Below are 11645 nucleotides of genomic sequence, written 5' to 3'. Positions count from 1 at the left end.
GCCCCTCGCGCCGAGACCCCGCCCCCCGCGCTGAGGCCCCGCCCCTCCTCCGCGGCCAGGTGCGGGCGGGGCGGTGGCGCCCAGGTGCGGGCGGGGCGGGGCGGGGGGGGGTCACGTGGGCGCGGCGGGGCGGGGCGGGCGCGCGGGAGCGGCCGGACCGACGGACGGGCCGGACCGGACCGGGGCGGTGAGCGGCGCCCCTCCCCCCACCCCCACCCGCCCTCCTCCTCCCCCGGGTCGAGGGGGGGCCCAGGCGTCCGGGCCGGGGGCGGGGCGGGGCCGGCGGACGTTGACCCCGCTCGGACGCCTGGGCCCCGCCGGGGCCGCCCGCCCGGCGCCCGGGGCCCTCGGCCTGCGGGGACCCGGCGGGCCCGGCCGGGGCGGGGCCGATCCCCCGCGGGGGCCGCTCGGGGGGCGACCCGCCCCGCAGGTGCTCGGGCGGGGGGGGGCAGCGCCGGTCCCGGGATCCCCTGGGATCGGCTGGCGGGGGGGGGGACAGCGCCGGTCCCGGGATCCCCTGGGATCGGCTGGCGGGGGGGGGGGGGGGACAGCGCCGGTCCCGGGATCCCCTGGGATCGGCTGGCGGGGGGGGGGGGGGGGACAGCGCCGGTCCCGGGATCCCCTGGATCGGCTGGCGGGGGGGGGCAGCGCCGGTCCCGGGATCCCCTGGGATCGGCTGGCGGGGGGGGGGGACAGCGCCGGTCCCGGGATCCCCTGGGATCGGCTGGCGGGGGGGGGGACAGCGCCGGTCCCGGGATCCCCTGGGATCGGCTGGCGGGGGGGGGGGGGACAGCGCCGGTCCCGGGATCCCCTGGGATCGGCTGGCGGGGGGGGGGGACAGCGCCGGTCCCGGGATCCCCTGGGATCGGCTGGCGGGGGGGGGGGACAGCGCCGGTCCCGGGATCCCCTGGGATCGGCTGGCGGGGGGGGGGGGACAGCGCCGGTCCCGGGATCCCCTGGGATCGGCTGGCGGGGGGGGGGGGGACAGCGCCGGTCCCGGGATCCCCTGGGATCGGCTGGCGGGGGGGGGCAGCGCCGGTCCTGGGGGTCCCCTCGATCGGTCGTTATAGGGGCGAGCAGCCCCAGTCTGTAGGGATCCACTGGGATCGGTTGCAGGCAGCCCTGGTCCATAGGGATCCGCTGGGATCAGTCCTGGTGGTTGTGGGCAGCCCAGATCCATAGGGATCCCCTGGGATCGGTTGTGGGCAGCCCCTGGTCCATAGAGGTTCCCTGGGATCAGTCAAGGGCAGCCTCATTCCATAGGGATCCGCTGGGATCGGGCATGGGCAGCCCAGACCTATAGGGAGCCGTTGGGATCAGTCATGGGCAGCCCGGTCCGTAGGGATCCGCTGGGATCAGTCGTGGGCAGCCCCGGTCCGTAGGGATCCAGGGGTCTTTGGGGGTCGCAGGGAGGTGCGGGCGGCTTGGGGGATCCCCGGCAGTGTGCTGGGGGTGTTTCGGGGGCCCCTCGGGGTGTTTTCCGGATGTTTGGGGATCCCCAGGGGTGTTCTGGGTGCCCCGGGGGGGGGGGGGCCTGGAGGGCTCCTGGGTGCATTGGGATCCTGGGGGTGCTCAGGGGGTCCCAGGGAGGCCCGGGGGTGTCCTGGGGGGGCCGGGGTGTTTGGGGGGTCCCAGGAAGGCCTGGGGGTGTTCTCGGGGGGGGGGGGCAGGCTGACACCAGGGGGTCCCGGGGGTGTCTCCGGGCGGGTGTTCCCGGGGGGTCTCAGGGGTGTTCCCGGGGGGACGGGCGCTCCCGGGGGTCCTGGCTGACTACGGGGGTCCCAGGGGTGTCTCCGGACGGTGTTCCCGGGGGTCCCGGGGGTGTTCCCGGGGGACGGGCGCTCCCGGGGGTCCGGCTGACCACGGGGGTCCCAGGGGGTGTCTCCGGACGGGGTGTTCCCGGGGGGGTCTCAGGGGTGTTCCCGGGGGACGGGCGCTCCCGGGGGTCCCGGCTGACCACGGGGGTCCCAGGGGTGTCTCCGGACGGGTGTTCCCGGGGGTCCCGGGGGGTGTCTTCGGGGGATGGGCGCTCCCGGGGTCCCGGCTGACCACGGGGGTCCCAGGGGGTGTCTCTGGACGGGTGTTCCCGGGGGTCCCGGGGTGTCTCCGGGGGATGGGCGCTCCCGGGGGTCCCGGCTGACCACGGGGGTCCCAGGGGTGTCTCCGGGCGGGCGTTCCCGGGGGTCCCGGCTGACCGCGGGGTCCCGGAGGTGTCTCCGGGGGACGGGCGCTCCTGGGGGTCCCGGCTGACCGCGGGGGTCCCGGGGGTGTCTCCGGGCGGAGGGCCGGAGCCCCCGCGGGGCGCGACGCCCCGGCAGACCCCCGCCATGGCGGCGGCCCCGCGCCCGGCCCTGGCCCTGGCCCTGGCCCTGGTCCTGGTCCTGGTCCTGGGCCCTGCCCTGGCCTCGCGCTGGCCCAGAGTAGGTACCGTCCTGCGCTCCGGACGCCTGGGCCCCTCGGCCGGGGCCGCGGGGGAAGCGCGGCTCGGGGGTGGCGCCCCCCACCCCACTCACCCTGTGACCCCTTGTTGTTACCAGCCTCTCCCAGTATGACCAGTAACAGCACCAGTAACAACACGACGTCCGAGAGCGGCGGTGGTCTCTCGGTGAGTGTGTGTGGGGGGGACTCAGGGGTGCCCCCAGGTTTGGGGGGGCTCTGAGGGCCCCTGGGGTGCTGGGGGGGGGGTCCTCGGGTGTCCGGTGTCCCCAGGAGGCTTGGGGGGGGTCCTGGGAGGAGCCTTGGCGGGGGGGTGCTGGGTCCTGGGGAGGATGGGGGGGGTCCCTGGGGGGGTCAGGAAGTTTTAGGGGGTCCCTGATGGATCCCTGGGATGTTTAGGGGGCTCCACAGGGTGTCAGGAAGATTTCGGGGTCCTGGGGGGGGGTTGGGAGGGCAGTGGGGGTATCGGGGGGTTGGGCGGCTTTGGGGTGTCCCCAGGGTGCTGGGGGTCTCAGGGGGGTTGGGGGCATTGGGGATCCCGGGGGGGGGGGGTTGGGGGTGTCCCCAGGGTGCTGGGGTCCCAGAGGTGGCTTTGGAGGTGTCCCCAGGACGTTGGGGGTCTTGTGGGGGGGTTGGGGGTGTCCCCACGGCATTGGGGTCCAGGGGCGGGTTGGGGGTGTCCCCAGGGTGCTGAGAGTCCGGGGGGCAGGTTGGGGGTGTCCGCAGGCTTTGGGGGCACCCGCTGACCCCCCGCCCCGTGCCCGGCAGGCGGCGGCGGAGGTGGCCCTCATCGTGGTGTTCGGGGGCCTGGGGGCCTTCGGCCTCGTCGCGCTCCTCGTCTTCGTGGCCTTCAAGGTGCGGGAGAAGCGGCGCACGGAGGGCACCTACCGGCCCAGCAGCGAGGAGCAGGCGGGGGCCCGCGCCGCCCCCCCGGCCCCCTCAGAGCTGCCCCCCGAGGAGCGGCTCATCTGACCCCGGCGGGGGGCCCGGCCCCCCCCCCCCCCACACGCACGCACGCACGCACCCCGCCGCCGCCCCCTCGCCCGGGGGGACCCTCGCACGGGGAGTCCTCGCACGGGGAGCCCTTGCACGGGGAGCCCTTGCACAAGGACTCCTTGCACGAGGACTCCTTGCACGAGGACCCCTTGCATGGGGGGACCCTTTGCACGGGGGACCCTTTGCACGGGGACCCTTGCACGGGGACCCCTCGCACGACGACGCCTCGCACGAGGACTCTTTGCACGAGGACCCTTGCAGGGATCCCCTTGCACGAGGACCCTTTGCACGGGGACCCCTCGCACGCCCGGCAAGCTCCCGCCGTGGGGCCGCTGGGCAAACGCATCGGGAAGGGGAATTTCTATATATAGTATATTTTTGGAAAAAAAAAAAAAGAAAGAGGGAACGAACGTGAAGCCCGTCGCGGTCCCAACGGCCCAACGGCCGCGCGGGGCGCCGCAACGGCCCCACGGCCGCGCGAGGGCGCCGCAACGGTCCCAACGGCCGCGCGGGGGCGCCGCAACGGTCCCAACGGCGCGCGAGGGCGCCGCAACGGCCCCAACGGCCGCGCGGGGGCGCCGCAACGGTCCCAACGGCCGCGCGAGGGCGCCGCAACGGCCCCAACGGCCGCGCGAGGGCGCCGCAACGGCCCCAACGGCCGCGCGGGGCGCCGCAACGGCCCAACGGCCGCGCGAGGGCGCCGCAACGGCCCCAACGGCCGCGCGAGGGCGCCGCAACGGCCCCAACGGCCGCGCGGGGGCGCCGCAACGGCTCTAACGGCCCCAACGGCCGCGCGGGGGCGCCGCAACGGCCCCAACGGCCGCGCGAGGGCGCCGCAACGGCCCCAACGGCCGCGCGGGGGCGCCGCAACGGCTCTAACGGCCCCAACGGCCGCGCGAGGGCGCCGCAACGGCCCCAACGGCCGCGTGGGGGCGCCGCAACGGCTCTAACGGCCCCAACGGCCGCGCGAGGGTGCCGCAACGGCCCCAACGGCCGCGCGAGGGCGCCGCAACGGCTCTAACGGCCCAACGGCCGCGCGAGGGCGCCGCAACGGCCCCAACGGCCGCGTGGGGGCGCCGCAACGGCTCTAACGGCCCCAACGCCCCCTCCCCCCCCGCCCTCCGCGACGCCCCTGTGCACGGCACGGCCTGGCCCCGCCCCCCCTCACGGCCCGGCCCCGCCCCCTGCGCCTCTGACCACGCCCCCCGCCGGGCACACCTGGCCCCGCCCCCTGCGCCCCTGGCCACGCCCCACCCTGGCACTGCCCGTTGCATCCCGCCCCCCCCATCACGTGGAGGTGAGGGGGGCGGGCCGCGAGAGGGGGCGAGCCAAGACGGGCGGGGGGGCGGGCGGTCAACCCCCCGCCCCCAGACCCCTATGGGGCCCCCCGAGACCCCCACAGATCCTCTCCATGGCCCTGCCCCCCCCATAACACCCCCCCCCGCCATAGGTCCCTGGACCTTCCCTATAGCCCCCCAGGGGCCCCCTATAGCCCTCCAGGGCCTCCCCATACCCCACCCCCACCCCTCCCAGGTCTCCTTAGCACCCATGGGGTGCCCCACAGCCCCCATGGGCCCCCTATATGGACCCCCCCGCCCCCCCCGCCCATAATACCCCACTTATAGACCTGGGACCCTCCCAAGACCCTATGGGGCACCCTATAGATCCCCCCCGAGACCCTGCCCCCATAAAATCCCCCTATAGGCCCCCCCATAGACCTCCAGAGACCCCCCCCATAACTCCCTAGGTCCCCGTAGCGCCTATGGGTGCCCCACTGCCCCTATGGGACCCTCATAGCCCCCCTATAGACCCCCCCTCCATTACCCTCCTGGGACCCCCCCGACCCCCCCATAGGCCCCTGAGAGCCCCTGAGGGACCCCCCCCACCATAACCCCCCCCAGATCCCCCTGGGACTGGGTGCCCTGGGATAGTACTGGGCAACAGGGAGCACTGGAAGGGCACTGGAGCACTGGGAGGGCGCAGGCCCCCCCCCCCACCCCGGACACCTGGGTCCTTGTGAAAATGTGAAAAAACATCTTTAATAATTAACTGAAATTTTTCAAAAACGCCGCCCCCCCCCCCAACCCCGGAGGCACCCAAAAGGGCACCCTGGGTGGGTGGGGGGGCCGGGGGGGGGGGTAGGTGCCACGATGGGGCTGTACCGCAGCTGAAGCAGAAAGTGCTGGCGTGAGCTTGGGGGGGGGGGGGAGGGGTTGGGGGGGGTTGGGGGGGGAGTGGGGGGGCAGAAGCGGCGCCCCCCCCTCCCTGCACCCCCCCCCGCACACCCCAACTCCCCCCCCCCCCGGGGGCGGTCGGTCCTCGTGCAAGGGGCCTCGCACGGCTACATGCCCGACTCCTGGCGGGGCACCTGCGGGCGCAGCGGGGTGTTAAGCCAGGGAGGGGGGGGGGGATGCACGCTGCCCCCCCCCCACCCGCACCGCGCCCCCCCCCCACCCCGGCGCGGGGCCCAGGCGTCCGGGCGCTCACCCGCGTGTTGACGGTGCTGCCGGAGCTGCTGACTCGGCGTAGCGCTTGGCGCCGGGGGCACAGCCAGGCCCGGTAGGCGTCCCGCACCTGCGCCGCGGCACCGCACGCCTCGCACGACGGGCCCCCCCCGTGCACGACGGGGGCCCCCCAGGCACGAGGGACACCCCCAGGCACGAGGACCCCCCCCCAGGCACGAGGGACACCCCCCAGGCATGAGAACCCCCCCATGCACGAGGACCCCCCCCACGCACGAGGACCCCCCCCCACGCACGAGGGACCCCCCCCAGGCACGAGGGACACCCCCCAGGCACGAGGACACCCCCCAGGCATGAGAACCCCCCCCCATGCACGAGGACCCCCCCCCCACGCACGAGGACCCCCCCCACGCACGAGGGACCCCCCCCAGGCACGAGGGACACCCCCCAGGCACGAGAACCCCCCCCACGCACGAGGACCCCCCCCAGGCACAAGGGACACCCCCCAGGCACGAGGGACACCCCCCAGGCACGAGAACCCCCCCCCATGCTCGAGGACCCCCCATGCTCGAGGACCCCCCCCCACGCATGAGGACCCACCCCGAGCACGAGGACCCCCCCCACGCACGAGAACCTCATACACAAGGACACCCCCACGCACGAGGACCCCCCCCGCAAGGAACCCCCCCCCACACACACACGAGGGCCCATACACAAGGATCCCCCATGCACGAGGACCCCACCCCCCATGTAAGAGGACCCCCCCTCACGCCCAGGGCCGCCTTGATGCACGAGGACCCCCCCATGCACAAGGACCCCGCACACGAGGACCCCCCCCACGCACGAGGACCAGCCCCCCCCCACGCCCAGGGCCACCCCGTCGCACGAGGACCCCGCACACGAGGACCCCCCCCCGCCATGCATGAGGATCACCCCCCCGCCACACCAGGGGCCGCCTTGATGCGCGAGGACCCCCCCCCCGAGGCACGAGGACCCCCCCCATGCACAAGGACCCCCCATGCACGAGGACCCCCCCCATGCACGAGGACCCCCCCCCACGCCCAGGGCCACCCCATTGCATGAGGACCCCCCCCCATGCACAAGGACCTCCCCATGCACAAGGACCCCCCCCCATGCCCAGGGCCACCCCATTGCACGAGGACCCCCCCATGCACAAGGACCCCCCCACGCCCAGGGCCACCCCATTGCATGAGGACCCCCCCCCCCATGCACAAGGACCTCCCCATGCACAAGGACCCCCCCCCATGCCCAGGGCCACCCCATTGCATGAGGACCCCCCCATGCACGAGGACCCCCCCCATGCACGAGGACCCCCCCCCACGCCAGGGCCACCCCATTGCATGAGGACCCCCCCCCCATGCACAAGGACCTCCCCATGCACAAGGACCCCCCCCCATGCCCAGGGCCACTCCATTGCACGAGGACCCCCCCATGCACGAGGACCCCCCCATGCACAAGGACCCCCCCCATGCCCAGGGCCACCCCATTGCACGAGGACCCCCCCATGCACAAGGACCCCCCCCACGCCCAGGGCCACCCCATTGCACGAGGACCCCCCCATCGCACGAGGACCCTCCCCATGCACAAGGACACCCCCATGCACAAGGACCCCCCCCCATGCCCAGGGCCACTCCATCGCACGAGGACCCCCCCATGCACAAGGACCCCCCCCATGCACAAGGACCCCCCCCCACGCCCAGGGCCACTCCATTGCACGAGGACACCCCCCATGCACGAGGACCCCCCCCACGCCAGGGCCACTCCATTGCACGAGGACCCCCCATCGCACGAGGACCCCCCCATGCACAAGGACCACCCCCCACGCCCAGGGCCACCCCATCGCACGAGGACCCCCCCCATGCACGAGGACCCCCCCCATGCACAAGGACCCCCCACACACACCCAGGGCCACCCCATTGCACGAGGACCCCCCCATCGCACGAGGACCCCCCCATGCACAAGGACCCCCCCCACGCCCAGGGCCACCCCATTGCACGAGGACCCCCCCCATGCACGAGGACCCCCCCCATGCACAAGGACCCCCCCCCCACGCCCAGGGCTACTCCATCGCACGAGGACCTCCCCCATGCACGAGGACCCCCCCCATGCACAAGGACCCCCCCCACGCCCAGGGCCACTCCATTGCACGAGGACCCCCCCATCGCACGAGGACCCCCCCCATGCACGAGGACCCCCCCCATGCACGAGGACCCCCCCCACGCCCAGGGCCACCCCATTGCACGAGGACCCCCCCCATGCACAAGGACCCCCCACACACACCCAGGGCCACCCCATCGCACGAGGACCTCCCCCATGCACGAGGACCCCCCCCATGCACAAGGACCCCCCCCCACGCCCAGGGCCACCCATTGCACGAGGACCCCCCCATGCACAAGGACCCCCCACACACACCCAGGGCCACCCCATCGCACGAGGACCTCCCCCATGCACGAGGACCCCCCCATGCACAAGGACCCCCCCCACGCCCAGGGCCACTCCATTGCACGAGGACCCCCCCATCGCATGAGGACCCCCCCCATGCACGAGGACCCCCCCATGCACAAGGACCCCCCCCCCCACGCCCAGGCCACCCCATCGCACGAGGACCCCCCCCATGCACGAGGACCCCCCCCCCCACGCCCATTGCCACCCCGTCGCACGAGGACCCCGCGGCACCGCCGGGGGCTGCGGGTGCAGGATGGGTGCCGGGTGCCGGGTGCCGGGGGGGGGGAGGGTCCGCCCCCCCCCCTGCCCCCCCCCCCCCACCTGCCGGTGCGCCAGGCAGTGCAGCGCGAGGATGAAGACGCCCTGGGTGCAGTTGAGGGCGGTGAAGAGGTAGGAGACGGGGAGCGAGCGCGGCCCCAGCTGCAGGAGCCCCAGCAGCCACGTGGTGCCCAGCAGGCAGAGCTGCGCCACCGCCGTCACCGTCAGCACCCTGCGCAACGGGGGGGGGGGGGGGACACGGGACACGACCACACACACACACACGCGCACGCGTGTGCGAGCCTGCACGCGTGCACGCCGGGCGCGCGCACGCACGGGCCTCGTAGCGAAGGGCTGGCCGCGAGCGAGCGAGCGAGCGCCTCGCACGAGGGGCCTCCGCGCACGAGGGGCCTCCGCGCACGAGGGGCCTCACCCCCCCGCACGAGGGCCTCCCCGCACGAGGGGCCTCTGCGCACGAGGGCCTCCCCCCCTGCACGAGGGGCCTCCCCCCTGCACGAGGGGCCTCTGCGCACAAGGGGCCTCTGCGCACGAGGGGCCTCACCCCCCCTGCACGAGGGGCCTCCCCGCACGAGGGGCCTCTGCGCACGAGGGGCCTCACCCCCCCCGCACGAGGGGCCTCTGCGCACGAGGGGCCTCCCCCCCCTGCACGAGGGGCCTCCCCCTGCACGAGGGGCCTCTGCGCACAAGGGGCCTCTGCGCACGAGGGGCCTCACCCCCCCTGCACGAGGGGCCTCCCCGCACGAGGGGCCTCTGCGCACGAGGGGCCTCCCTGCACAAGGGGCCTCTGCGCACGAGGGGCCTCACCCACTGCACGAGGGCCTCCCCGCACGAGGGCCTCCCTGCACGAGGGGCCTCCGCGCACGAGGGGCCTCCCACACGAGGGCCTCACCCCCCCTGCATGAGGGACATCTGTGCACAAGAAATCTCCTTGCACAAGGGGGTCACTATGCAGGAGGGAGCTCCTTGCACGAGGGATCTCGTTGCACGAGGGGCCTCCCTGCACAAGGGCTGTCTTTGCACAAGGACTCTCCTTGCACAAGGACTCTCCTTGCACGAGGGCTCTCCTTGCACGAGGGACCTTCTGGCCTGGGCAACCTCCCCCTCGCACGAGGGCTTTGCACGACAGACCCTCTCCCACACGCCAAGGCCTCGCACGAGGGGCCCCCCGCCCCACCCCATGCACCCCCCCGGGGGCTGCTCGTGCGCCCTCGTGCACCCTCGTGCGCTCACCTCATCCTCCGCAGGTGCCCCATGTCCGGGTTCACGTCACCGAATTTCTGCACCAGTTTCCAGACGGTGACGACGAAGATGACGGCGTTCACCTGGGGGGGGGGGGAAGGACACGGGGGGAGGGGGAGGACGACGCGGCCGTGAGTGACGCCGGGGACACGACGGTGGCGGGGGGGGGGAGGGGGGCACGCGCGGGCGTGCACGCGCGCGTGAGCTCACCGCGATGACGACGCAGACGGGCCCCTGGAAACTCCAGCGGAAACCGCGCTCCAGCGAGAGCCAGCAGCTGGGGACGGCACGGGGGACACTGGGGGACACTGGGGGACACTGGGAGCCCAGTGGAGGCGGGGAGGGGGGGGCGGGCGACTCCGTGCGAGGGGGCTCGTGTGCGAGAAGGGGCTCTCGCACAAGGGGGCTCTTGCACAAGGGTCCTTGCACGGGGGGGCTCTTGCGCTAGGGGGTTTCTCGCACGAGGATGCCCTTGCGTGAGGGGGTTCTTGCACGAGTGGGGGTTCTTGCACGAGGGGGCCCTCACACAAGGGGGCTCGCGTAGGAGGGGAGGTTCTTGCACAAGGGTGCTCTTGCACGAGGAGGCCCTTGCATGAGGGGTTCTCGCACGAAGGGCTTCTGGCACAAGGGGGCCCTTGCACGAGGGGCTTCTGGTACAAGGGAGCCCTTGCACGAGGGACATCTAGCACAGGGGAGTGCCCTTGCACGAGGGGCTTCTGGCACGAGGGGGGGGCCTTGCACGAGGTGGGGCCTTGCACGAGGGGCTTCTGGCACGAGGTGGGGCCTTGCACGAGGGGCTTCTGGCATGAGAGAGCCCTTGCACGAGGGGGCCTTTGCACGAGGGGCTTCTGGCACAAGGGGGCCCTTGCATGAAGGGGGCCCTGCACAAGGGGGCCCTTGCATGAGGGGGGCCCTTGCACGAGGGGGGCCCTTGCACGAGGGGCTTCTGGCATGAGGGGGGCCCTTGCACGAGGGGGGCCCTGCACGAGGGGGGGGCCCTTGCACGAGTGGGGCCCTGCATGAGGGGGCCCTTGCATGAGGGGGCCCTTGCACGAGGGGGGCCCTTGCACGAGGGGCTTCTGGCATGAGGGGGGCCCTTGCACGAGGGGGGCCCTTGCACGAGGGGCTTCTGGCATGAAGGGGGCCCTTGCACGAAGGGGGCCCTGCACGAGGGGCCCTTGCATGAGGGGGGGCCCTTGCACGAGGGGGCCCTTGCACGAGGGGCTTCTGGCACGAGGGGGCCCTTGCACGAAGGGGCCCTGCACGAGGGGGCCCTTGCATGAGGGGGGGGCCCTTGCACGAGGGGGCCCTTGCACGAGGAGGGGGGGCCCTTGCACGAGGGGCTTCTGGCATGAAGGGGGCCCTTGCACGAGGAGGGGGGGCCCTTGCACGAGGGGCTTCTGGCATGAAGGGGGCCCTTGCACGAGGAGGGGGGGGCCCTTGCACGAGGGGCCTCTCGCCCGAGGGCCGCCCACTCACTGGCGGTCGGTGCCGTAGCCGCGGGGGAAGGCGGCGGCGGAGGCGGCGACCACGAGGGCGGGCGGCCCGTAGCCGGCGAGGAGGAGGTGCGCGGGGCGGAGCGCCGCGGGCGCGAACACGCGCACGAGCAGCACGTACAGGTGCAGCCCCTCGAGGCACATCCAGCAGAAGGCCGCCAGGAAGGCGAAGTGCAGCAGCCCCGCCACGGCCGCGCACGCCGCCTGCGCACGCGCGCGTGCGTGCGTGTGTGTGTGTGTGTAAGGGGGGGGGGAGGGGCCGGCGCACGCC

The 11645-nt window shown here is 74.2% G+C and overlaps 2 protein-coding genes across 3 annotated transcripts; one reads left to right on the top strand and one right to left on the bottom strand.

The window, feature by feature from the left end:
- The first annotated feature begins 162 nt into the window (after nucleotides 1-162).
- On the top strand, nucleotides 163-3468 carry CRB3 (crumbs cell polarity complex component 3). The gene is made up of 3 exons (XM_062601011.1): nucleotides 163-187; nucleotides 2538-2605; nucleotides 3205-3468. Exons 2-3 carry the CDS (start codon nucleotides 2549-2551, stop codon nucleotides 3406-3408), a joined length of 261 nt encoding a protein of 86 aa, XP_062456995.1. The 5' UTR covers nucleotides 163-187; nucleotides 2538-2548; the 3' UTR covers nucleotides 3409-3468.
- A 1978-nt stretch (nucleotides 3469-5446) lies between these two features.
- On the bottom strand, nucleotides 5447-11635 carry LOC134154263 (adhesion G protein-coupled receptor E5-like). 2 transcript variants are annotated; one of them, XM_062601007.1, is made up of 7 exons: nucleotides 11358-11635; nucleotides 10089-10155; nucleotides 9870-9961; nucleotides 8682-8850; nucleotides 5920-6006; nucleotides 5742-5800; nucleotides 5447-5634 (listed from the first exon to the last, which is right to left on the bottom strand). In XM_062601007.1, the coding sequence occupies exons 1-6, from the start codon at nucleotides 11516-11518 to the stop codon at nucleotides 5774-5776; spliced, it is 603 nt and encodes a 200-aa protein (XP_062456991.1). In that variant the 5' UTR covers nucleotides 11519-11635; the 3' UTR covers nucleotides 5447-5634; nucleotides 5742-5773. The 2 variants fall into 2 exon arrangements, with proteins under 2 accessions (XP_062456991.1, XP_062456992.1); XM_062601008.1 differs by having other exon boundaries at nucleotides 5447-5635; nucleotides 5745-5800.
- Nucleotides 11636-11645: the final 10 nt, after the last annotated feature.

The sequence above is a fragment of the Rhea pennata genome, unplaced genomic scaffold (assembly GCF_028389875.1).
Source record: "Rhea pennata isolate bPtePen1 unplaced genomic scaffold, bPtePen1.pri scaffold_187, whole genome shotgun sequence".
Lineage (NCBI taxonomy): Eukaryota > Metazoa > Chordata > Aves > Rheiformes > Rheidae > Rhea > Rhea pennata.
The sequence above is the reverse complement of the archived record's forward strand: the minus strand, read 5'-3'. Positions and strand labels throughout refer to the sequence as shown.

Excerpts from the sequence above, each read along its gene's own strand:
- CRB3 (XM_062601011.1), top strand. The coding sequence starts at position 2,549 with ATGACCAGTAACAGCACCAGTAACAACACGACGTCCGAGAGCGGCGGT. Across the intron at positions 2,606-3,204 it reads AGAGCGGCGGTGGTCTCTCG|GCGGCGGCGGAGGTGGCCCT; the intron begins GTGAGTGTGTGT and ends CGTGCCCGGCAG.
- LOC134154263 (XM_062601007.1), bottom strand. The coding sequence starts at position 11,518 with ATGTGCCTCGAGGGGCTGCACCTGTACGTGCTGCTCGTGCGCGTGTTC. Across the intron at positions 8,851-9,869 it reads GGGCACCTGCGGAGGATGAG|GGTGCTGACGGTGACGGCGG; the intron begins GTGAGCGCACGA and ends CCCGTTGCGCAG. Across the intron at positions 6,007-8,681 it reads ACTGCCTGGCGCACCGGCAG|GTGCGGGACGCCTACCGGGC; the intron begins GTGGGGGGGGGG and ends GCCGCGGCGCAG.